The 18,916-nt window shown below is 30.5% G+C and overlaps 1 protein-coding gene and 1 long non-coding RNA gene across 2 annotated transcripts; both read right to left on the minus strand.

Annotated features, from left to right (window-relative positions):
• Positions 1 to 6,506: 6,506 nt before the first annotated feature.
• LOC108852583 (uncharacterized) lies at positions 6,507 to 9,054 on the minus strand. Its single transcript, XM_018626081.2, has 6 exons — positions 8,912 to 9,054; positions 8,625 to 8,776; positions 8,415 to 8,545; positions 7,850 to 8,277; positions 7,603 to 7,683; positions 6,507 to 7,002 (listed from the first exon to the last, which is right to left on the minus strand). The coding sequence occupies exons 1-6, from the start codon at positions 8,950 to 8,952 to the stop codon at positions 6,762 to 6,764; spliced, it is 1,074 nt and encodes a 357-aa protein (XP_018481583.1). The 5' UTR covers positions 8,953 to 9,054; the 3' UTR covers positions 6,507 to 6,761.
• A 5,145-nt stretch (positions 9,055 to 14,199) lies between these two features.
• Positions 14,200 to 16,125, minus strand: LOC108852495 (uncharacterized). The gene is made up of 2 exons (XR_001949519.2): positions 14,705 to 16,125; positions 14,200 to 14,625 (listed from the first exon to the last, which is right to left on the minus strand). It is a non-coding gene; the product is annotated as an uncharacterized LOC108852495 (long non-coding RNA).
• Between the last annotated feature and the right edge of the window lie 2,791 nt (positions 16,126 to 18,916).

Below are 18,916 nucleotides of genomic sequence, written 5' to 3' on the forward strand. Positions count from 1 at the left end.
GCATGGACAAAGCTGCAACAAAATTAAACATTCACTTGCAAGAATATATTATTATATATTATTTATCCAAACCATATATCCTAAATACTAAACCCAAATCATATACCTAAAACTCTAAACCCAAACTCTAAACCATAAACCCTAAACCCTAAACCATAAACCCTAAACCCAAACTATATACCCTAAATCCAAACTCTGAACCCAAACCATACACCCAAAACTCTAAACCCAAACCCTAAACCATAGACCCTAAACCCAAACTCTGAACCCTAAACTCAAACTATATACCCTAAACCCAAACCCTAAACCCAAACTCTGAGCCCTAAACTTAAACTATATACCCTAAATCTAAACCTTAAACCCGAACCATATACCCAAACCATATACCATAAACCCAAACCCTAATCTTAAACCCTAAACCCTAAACCCAAACTCTTATCCATTACGTGACTATGATATACATATTATGGTATGGAATACTCGACACACTCACAAACTTTGTATATATGAAATTCTTTAAAATTTTCTTAGAAAGAAAGATGATGAGTGGCAACGGTATTGGAGAACAAAACAGTGTAACTGATCAAGTAGTGACTAAGAAGAATCAGGAAGCACAAAAGAAGATACAAATTATAAAAGAATAGAAAAAAAAATGTATCATACTATACTGTAATTTAAAATAGTATGGAACATATGACGCATGATATTGTTCATCTTCTTCCCCAATTCAATCCAACCCTAAACCCTAAACCCAAACCATATAACCTAAACCCAAACCCTAAACCCTAAACCCAAACCATATACCCTAAACCCAAACCGTAAACCATAAACCCTAAACCCAAACTCTGACCCCTAAACCCAAACCATATACCCTAAATCCAAACCTTATACTCTAAACCCAAACCTTAATCCTAAACCCTAAACCCAAACCCTTATCCATTATGTGACTATGCTATATATATTATGGTATGGAATACTCGACACACCCATAAACTTTGTATATATATGAAATTCTTTAAAAAAAAATTAGAGAGAGATGATGAGTGGCGACGGTGTTGGAGAACAAAACAGTATAACTGATCAAGTAATGAATAAGGAGAATCAGGAAGTAGAGAATGAGATACAAATTGCAAAATAAGAGAAAAAGAAATGTATCATACTATACTGTAATTTAAAATAATATGGAACATACCGCATGATAATGTTTATCTTCTTCCCCAATTCAATCCATCGTTCTTTTCACCTAAATTTTCTGTTTTGCATGGACGACGTTCGTAAGTGAAAAAAAAATCCAATTTCCAAGTTAAAAAACGATATCCTACTTATGCCGCACAGCCGAACCATTTATACTTGATTTAATTTCTCTGATCCCAAACTCAGATTTCCACACACCTTCTTACAATCTCTCTTTTTGCCGTACGCAAGATATTGTAAAGTAGAAACAAAATTTTCATTTTCAGAATAAAGAGATGAAACACTCGTTGGTGTTTACACGCGCAGGAAAGGATATTTTTGGCACTTTACACAATAATATATAACATATCATAGCCAAAGTAGTGTTATGGGTATAAGTTTTTTTTTTCCTTTTCTTATGTATATGGACTCCAATTTCCCTATTTAAATCTATCTATCTCAAAAACTTTTTTTGTATTTTCTCTCTAAAAATTTTACTTTCTAATCCACCTTTCTGCTGTCGATATACGCGTTTGAGAGGGCATGTCCTCTTCATTTCTATGCTAATTAATGGGTTTTTATGCGGTTGGGTTTACATGTAGTTACCTGAACTCTCTGTCTTTTTCTAATCGTTTGAGGTGTGGGGACAAAGGGTTACGACGGTCCAGTGGATGCTCTCAGTCGTTCGTGTTTATATCCAGCTTCTTCCATTCAAGATCTCGTTAGAGAACGGTGAGATTGGAAGGAAGACTTCTTAGATCTAGATCTTCTGGTTGTAACAGTACATGCACTGCCGGGGAGAACAACCTAACACCGCCAGGAGGAGAGCCACCTAAACGCGCCGAGAAGAATAGATCTTACAAGCCCTTCTTGAGTGGGACAAGAGGCACCTTGGCAGTCAAGACGCCAAGAAAGGAAGGGAACCGATGACCACCACTCCACCTCAACGAAGGTTCTGACAAGCAGATCCGAGCCGAGGGAGTCTAAACCTGCGAGCACATGCCTCCGAAACCGACAGACATGAGTCCCTCAAAATATATTTGAATCGAGGAACCAAATATTATTTGAGAAGTCAGTTTCCTATGTGTCACGCTCACGTTAACTCTCACGGTGGTTGATTACATTGATACCCTTAATGAATCAAAAATATAATATTTAAATACTATAATTGATTTTTATTCAAATTTCTTTTGTAAAATTTTCCAAATAACATATATAATAAAAGGGAAATATTTATAAAGGCTATAAAGTGAATTTAAAAACGAAAATATATGTATAAATAATATGATTTCATTAAAAAGGAAAGTTAACAAACAGTAATATTGCATTAAAATATTTTTAAAATAATATAAAATCTCTATAATATTATTTGAGAAGTCAGTTTTCTATGTGTCGCGCTCACGTTAACTCTCACGATGGTTGATTACATTGATACCCTTAATGAATTAAAAATATTACATTTAAATACTATTATTGTTTTTTATTTAGTTTCCTTTTTAAAATTTTCCATATAACATATATATTAAAAAGAAAAAATTTATAAATTTCAAAATGGAATTTAAAAACGAAATATATGTATATATAATATGATCTCATTAAAAAGGAAATTTAACAAGATAGTAATATTCTATTTTAATAAAATACTTGATTTATATCTATTGTTTCTTATATGAAAAATATATATATCTGTATAAAATGTAATTTCATAAAAACTAATTTCAGAAAGATAATCTTGATATTAGAAAAAGAAATATTATTTATTTTAAAACATAAATTTAAAGAATACAGAATATATTTTTCAAAGTAATAAAAATATTTTGATATATCTATCTAATTTCTTAGATGATTACATAAAATAATTAAGTAACATAAACTGATATATGTATATATAATATGATTTCATTAAACAGGAAATTTAGCAAGATAGTAATATTCTATTTTAAAAATATTTCTAAATAACATAAAATATATACTTTTGAAGTAATAAAATACTTGATTTATATCTATTGTTTCTTATATGAAAAAATATATATATATCTGTATAAAATGTAATTTCATAAAAACTAATTTCAGAAATATAATCTTGATATTAGAAAAAGAAATATTATTTATTTTAAAGAATACATAATATATTTTTTCAAAGTAATAGAAATATTTTGATATATCTATCTAATTTCTTAGATGATTACATAAAATAATCAAGTAACACAAAATGATATATATTTAATTGACTAAAAATAGTTTAAAATTAGTATTATTGAAATATTTATTTATTTTTCATATATTCAGTTGACTTAATATCTTTCAATTACAGCAAAAAATATCTATAACTGATATTTTACTTATATAATAATTATTATAGTATTTATTAAAGTTTAACGATAAACATCTTTTGATCAAATAAATATAAAATATTTTAAATAACATAACACTATATAATTTAAAAACGAGTTAGATATATTATTTTTTTAATTATTACAATTATATGTTTTCCTAATATTAAATTTGCTTTTAAATTTTATGTTTTTATGTTTTGGGGTTTAATATAACCATTATCAAAATACCAAAGTAAATATGAATTCTCATTTTTAGATTATTTAAAAAAAATTAGTTTACCTTTCAATAAATCTAATTATTTAGAATTTATCAAATATTTTAATTATTTTAAATATTTATATGTGTTCATGAATTTTTTCAAAAATGTATCAGTTACTTATGTATGTAAATTCCTATTGATCATCGTTTTATTTTCTAATATATATATATATATATATATATTAAATGAACATATAATTTCATAAATGTTATGATCATACATGCACATTTAAATGATAAGTAAAATTAAATTAATTATATATTTATATATACTATATTAATTATCAATTGTATTTTTTTCTAAACAGAGCATGTATATTTAATTTTATTAGTCCGACCACGTAAACCATAAAAAATAAAAAATAATTATATTTCCGTTTCAATTTGAAAGAATATATGTAACTCAATATACTCACAATATGACTGACTCGACTAATCAACCTAAATGCAAATAAAAGATTTAATCAAAATTTTAATATATATTTAGAATAAAAAATATTATAGTTGAATTCAAAGAAAATAAATATAACCCAATATATCTAGATGATAATTTAATCGACTGTAAAAAATGACTAGATATAACATATCTAAAATCATATGTTTAATTAAAGTTTTGTAATATTATGAATATAAATTATGCATAAAATTATAAATTAATTTAAAATAAAACTGTATAGCAATCAGTTATTATAGTATACTTATTTTATAAATATTTATATATGTGCATGAGCACGGGAAAATCACCTAGTATACTAATAAAAAACTTTCTTTATATTTTTCAACGTAACAGAAATCATTTTTATATATCTATCTATTTTTAGACGATTACATAAAAGAATTAAGTAACATAAACTGATATATTGACTAAAATCATTTATAATTAGTATTATTGAAATGCTATTTGTATTTCCTATATTTTGGTTACTATAATATCTTTCAATTACAAGAAAAATATCTATAAATTATATTTTACTTATATAATATGATTTCTCAGATGCAATCGCAATTTTTTCCTGTTTATTTTTAAGAGATATGACGAGAAATAAAGGTTAACAATAAACATATTTTGATCAAATATTTTAAAATCACACTATATACTTTAACGAGGTAAATATATTATATTTTATCATTATTAAAATTGTATGTTTTCTTAATATTAAATTTGCTTTTAAATTTAATGTTTTTATGTTTGTGTAACTTTTTAATATAGCCATAATCAAAAGACATGAAAATTAGTTAGAATTTATAAAAATATTTTTGTTATTATAAATATTGATATGAGTTCACGAGCTTCCAAAAAAGTATGAGAAGTAACTTTCTATATATCATCTTTTTCTAATATATTTTTAAAAATCAATATTTAATTTCATATATATTATGAAAATACATTCACATTTAAAAGATAAATAAATTAATTGGACTTGACTTAATTATAATAAAAAATTATACTTCAGCTTGAATTTGAAAGAATATATGTAAGTTAATACAACATGAGTTACTCGACCAATCCAACTTATATCTAAAATCATAGATTTAACTATAATAAGAAAATATAATTTTATAATAATAATAATTTATTTTATAAATATAAATTATAGAATGACTCAAACACAGTAACAAATAAAAATAAAATATTAACCAACTGTAACAATTTAGTTTTTTGTAAAATTTATATATATGCATGAGACTTCAGAATATTATCGTTATATTTATTTACATAATTTTGATTCAAACGCTTTAGTTTATTTCATTCTAAGCACAATATATCTTAAGTTATACATAATCTTCCTAAAATATAATTACATATTTAAGACAACAACCAACCTAAATATTAATAAGAAAATTAATCAAAATTTTAATATATTTAGAATAAAAGATATTATAGTTGAATTCATAGAAATAGATGTAATTCAATATACCCAAATCATAACTACATTGACTGTAAAAACAAAAAAACCGACTAGATATAATATATCTAAAATCATATATCTGATTAAAATAATACAATATTTTTAATATAAGTTAATCTAAAATCATATACCAGTTGACACTCTTCGGCTAGCTTCCATCGAAGCTGAATGCTGGAGAGCAGCAAACCTACCTGAGGAGGGAGAGGAAGAGGAAGCACAATCTGCCCACTTACATAGCTCGCATATCCATGTAGACTCCCAACGCCCGACCTGCCAGGTCGATGCGTCATGGATCGATAATGGCACGGTCAGTGGTCTAGGGTGGTTCTATAAGGATCATATGGGAGTAGAGAGATTTGGACTACAAGGATGCCGTAAGAGCCTATCTTCTCTCCATGCAGAGATGGAAAGGCTTATATGGGCGATGTCTTGTTTAAGAGAGTTTTCCTGCGATGTGATTCATATGGATACGGACTGTTCTGATCTCGTGGACATGATTGCTAACCCAACCGACTGGCCGGCCTTCAATTCTGAGCTAGTCTCCTTCCGGCTCATTCGAATTGGATTTCCGGATTTCAGTATTTCTCACATACCCAGGAGCAGAAACACGCGTGCAGATTCCCTTGCCAAAGAGGCGAGATGTAGTGGAGTTCTATTTATCCACATAGATCAGACCCAGCCGGACGGAACGTTTCTTCGGAACCAATTAAGACCGACTACCACTTGATCTTAGAAGATGGGAGTTGACAAAAAAAAAGTAGATAGCAGTCAATTATTATATTATATTTACTTTATAAATATTTATATCCGTGCATGAGTACGGGAAAATCACCTAGTTTATAGATAAAAAATCTAACACGTGATTACTAATTAAATTTCAATAAAACAATAATTATTAAAAAAATAAGAGCAATATGCGTTATTAGAAGTACAAGAACAACATTTGCATCTCACACGACACATACCATAAAATTTAGAAACTATTAGAACTAAGAATTAATGCTTATTCGACTTTACGCTACTAAATTAAAATCTCGAAAAAGTTTATGAAGTAATTATGAGAGATTCTCGTAGTCTTAGGAATCAAGCGAGGGAGTCCAAGCACCAGCAATAGTAGTAGGAGCGAGAGATGGAGAGCATTTCATTAGGAGACATCCTTTCGACCTCGCTCTGCCTCCAAGCCACTTGATTGCTACGGTTCTGCACGTCGGCTGGTAAAGGATATGCTTCCATCTTATGTTTCTGATATCTCATTCTCGTGTAAAGCCTCATCGTCGCTACACAATCTTCGTATGGGTCTTGTATCCCAACATGAATATCATACCTATAAGCACATCAAATACCATCCTTAATATATATATTGTTGTACATTAGATAATGGTATAATTAATTGATCTCAAGTGTTTTAGATTACTTCTACAGTGCATAGAGTCATAGACTGAACATGTGATATTCGGCATACACACAATCTCTAATTACATACAAACAATGGTATAATATTTGAACTATTTACAATTGATAGGAAATAAATAAAATAAACAGGTTGATGTACTCATGTAATTTAAAATATGTCCAACTATGTAAATTCTTTTTGTTTTTGTTAGAAAATGGACTCAGTCATTTTTTAGACTTCGATAATAGTTCTACTAGTTATACAATATATATGGTATACATAATGTTTGTGTGTAGATACAGAAATGACTATATTATATAACATATGAATCTTTTCATGTTTTGAGTCCCTTCCTTTTAGCTTTAAGCCCATGCAAAGCATCAAATACCCATACATCACCAAAAAAATTATGGATAATACATGATACGCATGTTTCAATACACGTAAAGTATGCATTTATCTAGATATATATTCATTTTCCAAATTCATATGTTATATTCAAAAATAGTATTACAAAAGTGGATATATTACCCGAGATAGGCTTGGGTTAAGTACTTGAGAGAATTGCTCAGCTTGCTTGTTTTCATCAAAGGAGGGTATTTTGCAATATCCCTACACACACCAATATACAAAGATGTGATATTAGAAATTCACGTTAATTATAAAACAACTCGCATAAAGTATGGGTTATGTTGCAAGAAACCAAATAACACTATAAGGAATCTAGTTATATAGATATGTGTGTGTCCTCTTTATTTTTCTTCTTTATAAATGTCACCTTATCATGGAAGAAGGATATTCAATTTGAAGGCGGTCAAGATCATGATCGAGCCCATGTCCCACGAGAATCCTCCCTTTCCCACCTCTTGGACGAATCTTCCACATGGGCTCTCCATTACAAAGAAATTCTTGAATCTTTCTTTGTGCATATTTCAACGGCATTGCGTCCCTTAGATTCTCCGGACGTATACCGGTCGTCTCGTACCTATAGTTCGTCACAACCATTGACGGTTTCACGTACGTATGGAACACGACGTTATCACTCTCATCCGTTATGCAAACCCTTGCGCATAGATCCAACGACCCGTCGCTTCCTCCTCCTACCATCTTGCAAGAGAGTGCAACCACTTTTGGAGACCGTGATGACGTGTAGTCGATGATGGTTTTATCTCTTAGGCCTAACGCTGCCATACGAGTCGTCAATCCCTAAAAAGACAAATCATATGATATTTATGTTTTAAGAATATATATTTTTCATGCGGTCAATTTACAAGTTCAATTACGAATTTACGCAAATTTGAGAAGAGGAGTATTGAGATAAGGACAATAATAAGATTACGTACAGCATTGACGCTCGAAAATTGGCATCTCTCTTGGTGAATCCTACGAGCGTTAGGGCTTTCGAGGATCATCATGCAGAATCTGCATCCGCGAAGGCTAAAAATATTCTTGCATTCTTGTTTTGGCAATGGTCCTATTGATAGTACACAATTAAAAATTAACATACAAATGTATAGTGTATGTAAAAAACTATATAAAAACTATATGTTTACCTATGAGATGCTCCCGGAGGGACTCAAAAGATCGGCAATGCTTCTTGCAAACGCCACAAGTAGGCTCATGACCGGAGTGATAAGAGATCTTCATGTGTTCCACTAAATGTTCCATTTTGTTGAATTGCCTATAACAAGCTGCGCACTTGTTCCTGTACGTGTACATATATATAAATATTTTTAGCAAAAATTATAGTTTTTAGTTTCTAATCATTTGATCATATAATTTGAGTATGATATGGCATAAAGAAACTTGATATAACACGCGTGTGATGAAAAATGGTTACCTTAGGGTTTCCGAGGACTCCATAGATGATCTGTAATCCATGGTACGTATCGAATATGCAAACAAAAAACTTAACAACTTAAGAGTTGGGAGAAGTTAATTAAACAACTCCTTTGATGATTTTTTTTTATATATTATGCCAAGTGTGTGAAGAATGGAGAAAGTGTGAGAAGGTATTTATAGATGAATACATAGAAGGAAAAGAAAAACATAGCTGACCATTCTCATATATGACCTTTTAGAGTTTTGATAAGATTTTTTTTTTTTGATAAAGGGCATGTTTTGATAAGATTATTACAAAAACAGACAAACACAAATTGAAGTAGATGCCTCAATGCGGTGGGGTCGCTTCGCATGGTAAAAAGTATCACAATTTAAGTTTTCCTGTGTTTAACTTGGACGAAAACGAAGATGCTACTAGATATCAATACTATTGAGAAGACATTAAACTGTACTACTCTCTTTCTTGTTTGTTCAAAATATTAACGATACAAAAAACCTGCATCGAACGAAAATTCATAAAGAAGAAAGTTCCTGTAGTGCTGCGTAATTTTTATGATCTGTCTTTTTTCCTTTTTTTTTTTGAAAAAACTGTCTTTTTTCCTTTTTTGGTCATGAACTATTTAAGCTCATCTTTATCTTATCTTACTAGGCTAAAGATAAGGTTTACTTTCCCATAGAAGCATTAACTTTAACCTCTGCAATATCATGCTAATGCTTGCATGATAAATTTGTGCCCATGATTCGTAAGTTTTCTTTCCATAATTATTACTCCCTCCGTTTCACTTTATTTGTCGTTTTAGACTTATGCACAAATATTAATAAAACATCTGATTTTATATATTTCCAAGATAAAAACACAATTATCTATACATCTAACCATATTTCAGCCAATAAGAAAATTAACTGGGGAATCTTATTAATAAATTTTGCATTGAAATTATAAAACGACACTTTATTTTGAAACGAAAAATTTCCTCTAGAACGACATTTAATCTGAAACGGAGGGAGTACTATTTATTGGTATATATTTATAATCATAAATGCAGAAATATATATAGAACAATATTAAGTAATTAGATTCATATAATTTAAGCGTACGAAATTAGCCAAGACACAACTACTATAGTTTATATGTTTCATTCCACAATGGATTCATATTCTTTATCATGTGCGTGTGCATATGTGTACGTGTATGAATTTATTAGAAATGGCCGTATTTTTAATAAAATAACAATAAGTTTCTCTATATAATGTAAACGCCCCTAAAATAATGTATCAAAGACTCGCACATTGAATGACATATTGTTATACAGTTAAGCTAACACTAATGTATAGTATACATACTTAGAAGACCATCTTTTGACCGATCAATGGGCCAAAGTCTAAGATTCTATTATATAGTGTTTGATCCAAAAAGATTCCAAATTCTCATAGATAGTACTTATTCATGAGCAAAATTGTGTTGAAGAACAAAAAAAAAGATAATGGTCCTGTGGTATCAGACGTATATACACACCTATCTCTTTTTCTTTTTTTTTGTGATCAAAACACACCTATCTCTTTTCTTGCCTAAAAAATCAACGTAAAACTTTCAATGTTTTTTTGGTTGAAAATATTCCCGCAACACGCTTCTACCATGATAATCTCCCAGTACTATAATAGTTTACTTTAAACATCTAAGAGTTCAGTTATCTATTTATTGTTTTCTCGTTTTGCATTTGCAAGAAAGTGCATTTTTATTTATTGAAACCATCCTTAATTATCAAATTCTAAAGGCATAGTAAAACAAATGAAACATGAAATTTCCCTTAACTTATGATGTTTGCTAGAATTATTTAATATTGTAAATATGAACATAATGTTCTAATATGTCGATATAAACATAAAGATCAAATATAATTTGATTTGGAATAATCCAGTCTATCAACTATTCTCTTATTTATTTATTTCTTCAAACCCAATATCTTCCACGTCCCAAAATGCAGAGAGCCTTTGACATGAAGATTTTATCATAGACTTGTTTTCATTTCTCTTGTATATTATCTTGTACTGTGCTGGTCTTTGGGCCATAATAAACTGAGACGACGAAAAAAGAGTATAATCCACTTTTTTATGTTACCATTTTCCACATTCCTGTGTACATATCTGTTTCCATGTATATATATAATTTGTATGTAGAGGCGGCATGGCACGGTTGGCTGTGCACATGCATTTTGGTACAAAAAATGTTAGTATATTCTCCGTATTTTGAATGCTCTTTTGTAATATTTCATGACTGCATCTATTCATATATATACACACTATAACAAAAGTAAATAAATTGCTTAACAAGGAAAATTGATCCAAAAAGAACAAAAATAAATCGAACTACGAAACGAAGAGAGATGGATCCCACTGGGGTTTAGCTGTTGAAACTTTAGATTAAATCTAATCTTTAAAGTCAAAATATTACCGATCAAAGCTTAGTAAGTTGTATTGTATCTGAAATTTAAGGTGACTTGATTTTTATTAAGTTTCAAGATAACTTCAAGAGAATTTATAAATTTTTGTATGATTTTTGTTAAACAACTTTAGAATTTCATCTAAAACTATAAGATTGAGATTTTAATTTTTATAACTAAGAAACCTCATTCAAAAACTCTAAAACCAATTAAAACACTCTAAATATTAAACTTAAATTTTGTTTAACAACAATAGATTTCAAAATATTTTATGAAATGATAAGTTCAATAACACTAGATTTTAAAATATTTTTTAAAACCATATTTAAATAACAGTTAATTTATTATATTAATACAAATCACCTCAAATTTCTAGTTCAATATACCTTTCTTAGAGATTCTAAACTGTTTTAAGCTTTTCTTAAAATTCTCAACACCACAATAACTGAATTTACATTTAATTACGTAAATGATTTTCAAAACAATAATTTATGACTTTGTTTTATCTCCGCTCAAAAATAGAGTGGGAAATCGAGTAAATGATTCTATAAATGGAGTGATTTTTTATTTTTTATTCGTATTTTATTTTTTACTCTATTTTGAAGTAAATTATGGAATGAGAATGAAAATGTTATAAAACTGTCATTTTTAATAGCCTAATGTTTGTAAAGCAAAATTATTTGTAAATCACAATTGCAAACAATCTGAGCCTAGATACAAAGAGATGCGTGGAAATACATGAAAGCCATTACGGGACAGTCAAACGTTCTCCACAGCCATTCGTACACCTAAAGCAAATATAATGTTCTTCTCGCTGTTTTTTTTCTTTTTCTTTTTCTTTTTGGCTTGTAAAGGCGGAAAAGAAAATTTAATTTTGTAAAAAATGTAAACTTCCACAGAACCTTTAGAAAGCTTGAAATATGCTTATTTGACCGGGAAAATCAGTAAGCACTTTGTTTCTTTTTCGACCATGCATGGACTTTATTTTTACTTACATGTGTGGTTCAGTTTTGTGGTTTAAATATATAAGTACATAACTTCTTTTATTAATTTTTTTGGAACATCTGCTCTTCGTTTTGCAATTCATTTTACGGTGAAGGTCAGCCACCATCTTTACATTAATATATTGGGGATATTGTTTTAGATATCTTTCAGCAAATACATGCATGAAAGACTAAGAAAATACAGAAGAGTTTCTCAGGCCTTTTGTTTATGGTAAAATATATCATTTATAAATGTAATGAGCTAGATATTTTATTTGTTGTCAGGTTATACTGTATATGGTAGGTGTTTCATCATTATGAGTTCATGTTCAAGAAGTGTGAAAAGTAGTTTGGTTTGCAACAAGCAAAAAGGAATTTTGCGAATTCCACAAACTCCACCATGAATTTGGAACACAACAGATGTTTATCAATATCTACCTCAGAAATTTGGTCACTATTTCACCAAAGTCACCTGAAACAATTGATGATCTGGAGAGTCCGACCCGAAACTTTAAATTACTACTATCTGAAGAAAGGTTGGAAAATGTTGACAAAAAAACTTATCTAAAAGAAATGGCGGTCGAAGAAAATAAAAGTGTCGGTGTCAAAACGCGTAGGATTGATTGATAAACCAAATAATTTAGTGAATAATAGATAAGATCTGGTAGGGATTCGAGCGGCGAAAGAGTTTAAGTAAAGAGCACCGGCCACTCATAATTTAGTGAATAATAGATAAGATCTGGTAGGGATTCGAGCGGCGAAAGAGTTTAAGTAAAGAGCACCGGCCAACAGTCCACAATGATTAGAATTTGTTAGAGTGAGTTACCACTTGAGACACTTTTTTTTCTTTTTTTGACATCATAAGACACATGTTGCTGGAGATACACTTTTACTATTAGCTGTTTTATTTTTAGACGAAAATACCCCTTATTCATGTAACTGAGATAGTAATCAAAGTTGTTTCTTTTCGTTTAGTTTGTGGGGACCAATATCAGTTTCTTATTTTCTTGTGTTATTTTTTGAAGTTATTATCATAATTTTATAAAAGAACTAATTTATATGCCGCTGGATGGAGACATAAAGTAAATGAGATCATGAAGATATAATCATTTATATTTTATTTATCCCCATCATATTTATTTCATTCATTAATTCAATTTTTGATATGTAAATAAAAAAATTATAACTGTATTCTAAACCTGTTTCTTTTTTTTTTATATTATTTTGATATCCATATCCATATATTTTATACTTTAATGTCTAATTAAGTTTCAAAATTTAATTTATTAGACATGTGTTTCGTGGAAGTGGATACTATTATTTTTCCAATTCTATGTTTTGTTTTCAATTTTTCGTATAGTTAGTGGAGACCAAACATAAAATGTGTCGTTTTGTGTTTGGTTAGATAGGAAAAAATGTATTTTTATTACTTTATTTAGTTAGATTTTTTTAGTTCTACAACTATTCCTTCAATCTCCATGTTTTTTATTAGCTTATTTTTCAATATAAGATATAAAAAGAAAATATAGTTACTACAATAAATTATCTCTCTTTTTCCTCTTTATTTTGACATCCATTTTCATATATATACTATATATGTTAATATGTATACTTGAAAAAAGTGTGTGATATGGACAAAAAAATGAACATAAACAAATGTGGACAACATAAATGTGGACAACATAAAAACGGCTAGAAATTATTTTGTGGATCTTGTACATAAAAATAGATGAGTTTTGTTGACTAGATTAATGCGTGTACAAATTCAAATTAGAAATAAATCAAAGTTTTTGTTTTAATAAATATGATTTTGTGGACATAATCTTGTGAACAAGATGTTGTGGACAAATGAAAGTGAAATATCGTAAAGTAAACTCACCAAGATATTATCTGATAGTTTACCACAATGATCGTGTATGATCTAGTTGAAACTTGGAAACAAGAGAACAATATAACTGTAACAGATTCAGAGCTTTCAATAAACCAAGAAAACAAAAACACTAGACAATTAGATTTTCAGAACTTTTAAAAATTTGTGAACATAAAGCTAAACATGAAGGAATAAGATGCAATTAAAACAGTACCCAGAAACGATATGAAAAGGTTTTGTCTGAACTTGGTGAAGTCGCAGACTCGTCGGCGCAAGTAACCTCTGTCCAAAATTGTAACGACAGCGCGAGTTGCAGGTGGTAACTCTCCTCCGTCAGCCGCGCTAAGCTCTTCCCAGATGACGACCCCCCAATTGAATCTACTGCCATTTAAATCCTCAAATCTTTTCCTACGACAAACTGAAAAAAAATAAGATTTTCAAGATCAAACCTTTGGCTAGAACTATAGATTTAACAAAAAAAAAGTCAAAAACTTTACCTTGTATGTGGGCAACAGTTGGTCTCGTAAACAAGGATGTGTGCAGTGCGTTGTTCAGCGGTGGCTAAGAGACAACCGCCGTAAAACAGGTATCGCCGATTACGTCGAACTGTATCAAAAATAGGGGAGATTGGGTTTCAATCGAGATTAGGATTTAGCAAACTCCATCTTCTTTGATATCTCCTTGTGTCTCAAAAGCTACAGTTCTAGTTTCATTCCGCCTCTTCTTGATTGATATAAAGGCGTTCGTGAAATTAGAGTTACGACATAGAAATGTTCAGGAAAAGGGAAAATAGATCTGGAATTTTGAAAGTAGGAGAGAGAATATAGGTGAATTTCTGAAATTCAAAAATTTATTTATGAAATTATAAATTATTATTTTATAAATAGGTTAGAGTTGAGTGAGATTGACTAGTTAGAGGAGAACTAGAATTAGGAGAGAGTGTAGTTGAGGGGCATGTAAGACAATGCACATAGACAAAGTGTGCCTCCAGCAACAAGTGTTTTAATGTGTAATTGAAAAGACATAATGTGTGTTAGAGAGTAAAAAAATCAATTTGTTAGACATTAATTATTTAATATGCTAATGAATCGAGCCATTAAAGTATGTGTGGTTATAATGTGTCTTTATACAATACAAAAATACAAATCAGAATGAAATAAAGTGTTGAGGTCTTAAAATCAGGAACAAACGTGTGGGTTGTCTCTGTCTCTTGTAAAAATCCATGTCATGCAAATACATGACCGACCAACCAAATAACCTAATGTGATTGCAAAGTCATTTAGCCATTATGTTTGTTACTGGTGATAGATCAATCATTTTAGCTATCAATATGTTGTTAGCTAGTCATTCCAAGAAGAATTTCGATTTATCACCTTTTTAAACGATTACAAAAGTAACCTAATGTTATTGGGCAGGGCGTCTTAAACTTTTTAGACACCCTATTCAGATTCTGTAAAAACTTTCTTTTAGTAATTATAAATAATTTATATATTTTTAACAAAATATCAATATAGTATAAAATAAATACAAAAATTAAATTTTATCTAAGTAACAATATTCTTCTAATTTTTGATGTAAAATCATTGATCATTTGACATTTTAATACAATTTTTAGCTAAATCATCAAACTGGTATTCTTTTAGCCACTCTTCTAGCTTTTTCATTTTTTCCGACGTTTATAATCTATAAATATAACATAGTAGTATTAAACATGGATAGTAGTTAGATAAAAAGTTGTAGAAAGAAACGATAATTAAACCCAAAAACTCAGTGCTGGGAATGGGAAGTAACCCTCCTGTCTTGTGAAACTTGGGACATAGAATTCCACCGCTGCTCAAAGATCAATTTCTTTACCGTGTTTCTGGCTGACGGATGGGTTTTCATAGTCACTGTCGGTCTGATTTTTAAATTTTCTGGCTCTCTATTTTATCGGTAAAGATAAAAAAAAAAGTTTCCTCTCCAACATCAGTGACATCCTTTGTCTTCGATGATTGGTCTCAGATTCTGGCGACGGCATCTTGCTTTTCCGGTGCAGACGGCCGGCTTTGATTCTGACTTCGATCTTTTTCTTTTAGGGTGTAGTTGGCTTTTACGTTTTTGGTTCCGATCTATGTGAATCATGTTTGTCTTCGTGTGTGATGGAGTGGTGGTTTGGATGAAATCTCGGCGGTGGTCGATTGATGCTCTCCAAACGATGGTGGTCCCGATCTTTGTGAAGTCTCTTTTCTTCTCTGTGGGTGTGAAGTTTATTGGATGAGATCTCGACTGGCGATGATGATCTCCGGTATGAAGCCATGGCGATGGATACATTGAAGGGGGTAGTTTAAATGATAGTGCTCCTGGATCCAATAAGTTCCGGTGGTCACCGTTTAGTTCCGGCGAAGTCTACCCTTGGTGATGTCGGTGGTGACATGGCGTTTCCTTCCGGCATGTGTCCTCCGTCTTCTGCGCTTATAACAAGTGTGGTCGCGCCTCTGTCGGTGTGTGTGGTTTTTTTGGGCCAATGTTTTGGACTCTGATATCTCGGGTTTGTCTTTGGATTTGTGTTGTGGCTGGAAGGCTTTTGTTTGTTGGTTTTTTTGTATTACTTATTTTTGTGTAATAAAATACCAGCTGACAAAAAAAGATAAAAAAATTGTAGACTGTTGACTAGACAAAGTTGTAATCTCTTCTTTTTTTTCTTTCTGTGGCGAAAAAATGCAATGTAGTTTTCTTTTCTTTGTGTTTGCTATTTCTTCTGTAAAAAATTGTGAAAAATATACCTATTTATAATCACTACTTAATAATATTTTTATAAACACAATCGAATTATAATATTAACTGTCAATACAACCATTGAATATTGAAACACACATCAGCAATTAGTTTTTATTTCCATAATATATATAATTGATATAGATGCTAATTACTACCTTATTTATTGCATTTTTAGTTGGTTATGTAAAAAGTAAAAAAAAGTAATCTGTATTTATATTTATTGGTTAATAAAAACGAGAATTAAATTTATATATACTTATTCTATTTTTTTATAAATATATGATTTTTAATTTATAATTATTACTAAAACAAAAATTAAAAAATTATGGATCTTTTAAAATTAGAATGTGTTTGACCGTTCCACTTGTATGTGTTAAAAAACAGATCTGTTATTGGAAAGTATTTAGAAACATAATAAAAGACAACTCTTTATCTCTCTTTGTCATAAAGAAAATTTGAGAATAAAATTAAAAGAACTTTTTTAAAAAAATTGAAAGGGATTGATAAAAAAGTTTGAATTTGAAAAAGTATAATTCAAAATTATAAAAATAATTAGCAAAAAATGAAACCTAATGTTATTGGTTGGACTATGCGACTCCATGATATAGTCAAAAGCAAATATATAACATATTATGTGAGTATATAAAAAATTGATGCTGACAGAAGAATCAAATACAAATCGAATGGATTGACGTATTTGACTAACATCGTAGAGATTTTAATCTTAATGACTTATAAATTTATAATTAATCTCATCTCAGTATCAATTGAATGATAATATATCAGCCATAATTTTTTTTGAAGAATATCGACCATAATTTTTATTGATAGAAATTCAGTTGTCATATTTAACAATGTATATATATTAAGATTTTTTATTGAAATATTATCACCTATTAAGAACCTTCTATTAGTCAAACAAAAAAATTTTAAAAAAAAACCTTCAAACTGGAAGGTACATTTTTTTTTGCCATCTAAGTGATATTAATATTAAAAAGCTCAAAGCCTAGGATTACAAAGCCGAAGCCCATATATAAAACTATAACTGAAAGTCTATAAACCAAATGGACAACCCTTACAACATGAAAAATGGCCAAATTCCCCATCAAAGCCCACTAAGAGAAACGGTACACGCGTCAAACTGACGCCACACGTATACAAACCTCGACAATGAGGCACCACGCGTCGCGGTTTCTCCGCTTGACCGTCACCGCCCTGTTTCACCACCGGAAGCCACAAACCGACACCAACGATTTGCCGGAGCATACTGGGCTTTACTCCACCATTCTTCTGCGTCCGAGCTCGCTTGAACGGAGAGCCTTATCGAACCTATTTCGATATCTCATCCCGAGCAATCAGACGCCACTAACTTGACCATCCCATACTTTCTCCGCCTTCGATTCTTTAGCACGGTCTTCGGAGAGCGTCATCGTCAATCGATACCTCATCCAAAAACGATCGAACCAAACCAGAAGTCGAGAACAGCATCCAAACTTCCACCGTGTCGGAACAAAGACAAACCCCAAACTAAAACCGGCGGCGCGAGGTAAAAGAAGACCTCCACTTCCCAGAGTCTAAGCCAGCGACGGTGGATCTATGGGAATCTCCCCGTCCCGGAGTCAAAAGATATCTAGCTAAAACAGAGAGAAAGCACATAGCTTTCTTCCTCCCATGGCCGCAAACAAGAGATAAAAGGAAAATGACAGGAGGCCGGATCGACGGTGGCTGTGGGAGCCCACACCGTTGGCCGGAAGCAGTATTTCACTGACTATTTATGTATAACTGGAAGGTACATTTCTAGTGGCATGTTTTTGTATCGAAGCATTTTAAAATATTTTTGTGGCATTTTTTGTATGATGATTACACATAAACATTACGGGTATCCCCTTCATTGATGACTAGGGGCCCATGGAGCCGTAATGGGCTTAAAGGTGGACCACTTCCGATTCATA

Source organism: Raphanus sativus, chromosome 4, assembly GCF_000801105.2.
Source record: "Raphanus sativus cultivar WK10039 chromosome 4, ASM80110v3, whole genome shotgun sequence".
Taxonomy (NCBI): Eukaryota; Viridiplantae; Streptophyta; class Magnoliopsida; order Brassicales; family Brassicaceae; genus Raphanus; species Raphanus sativus.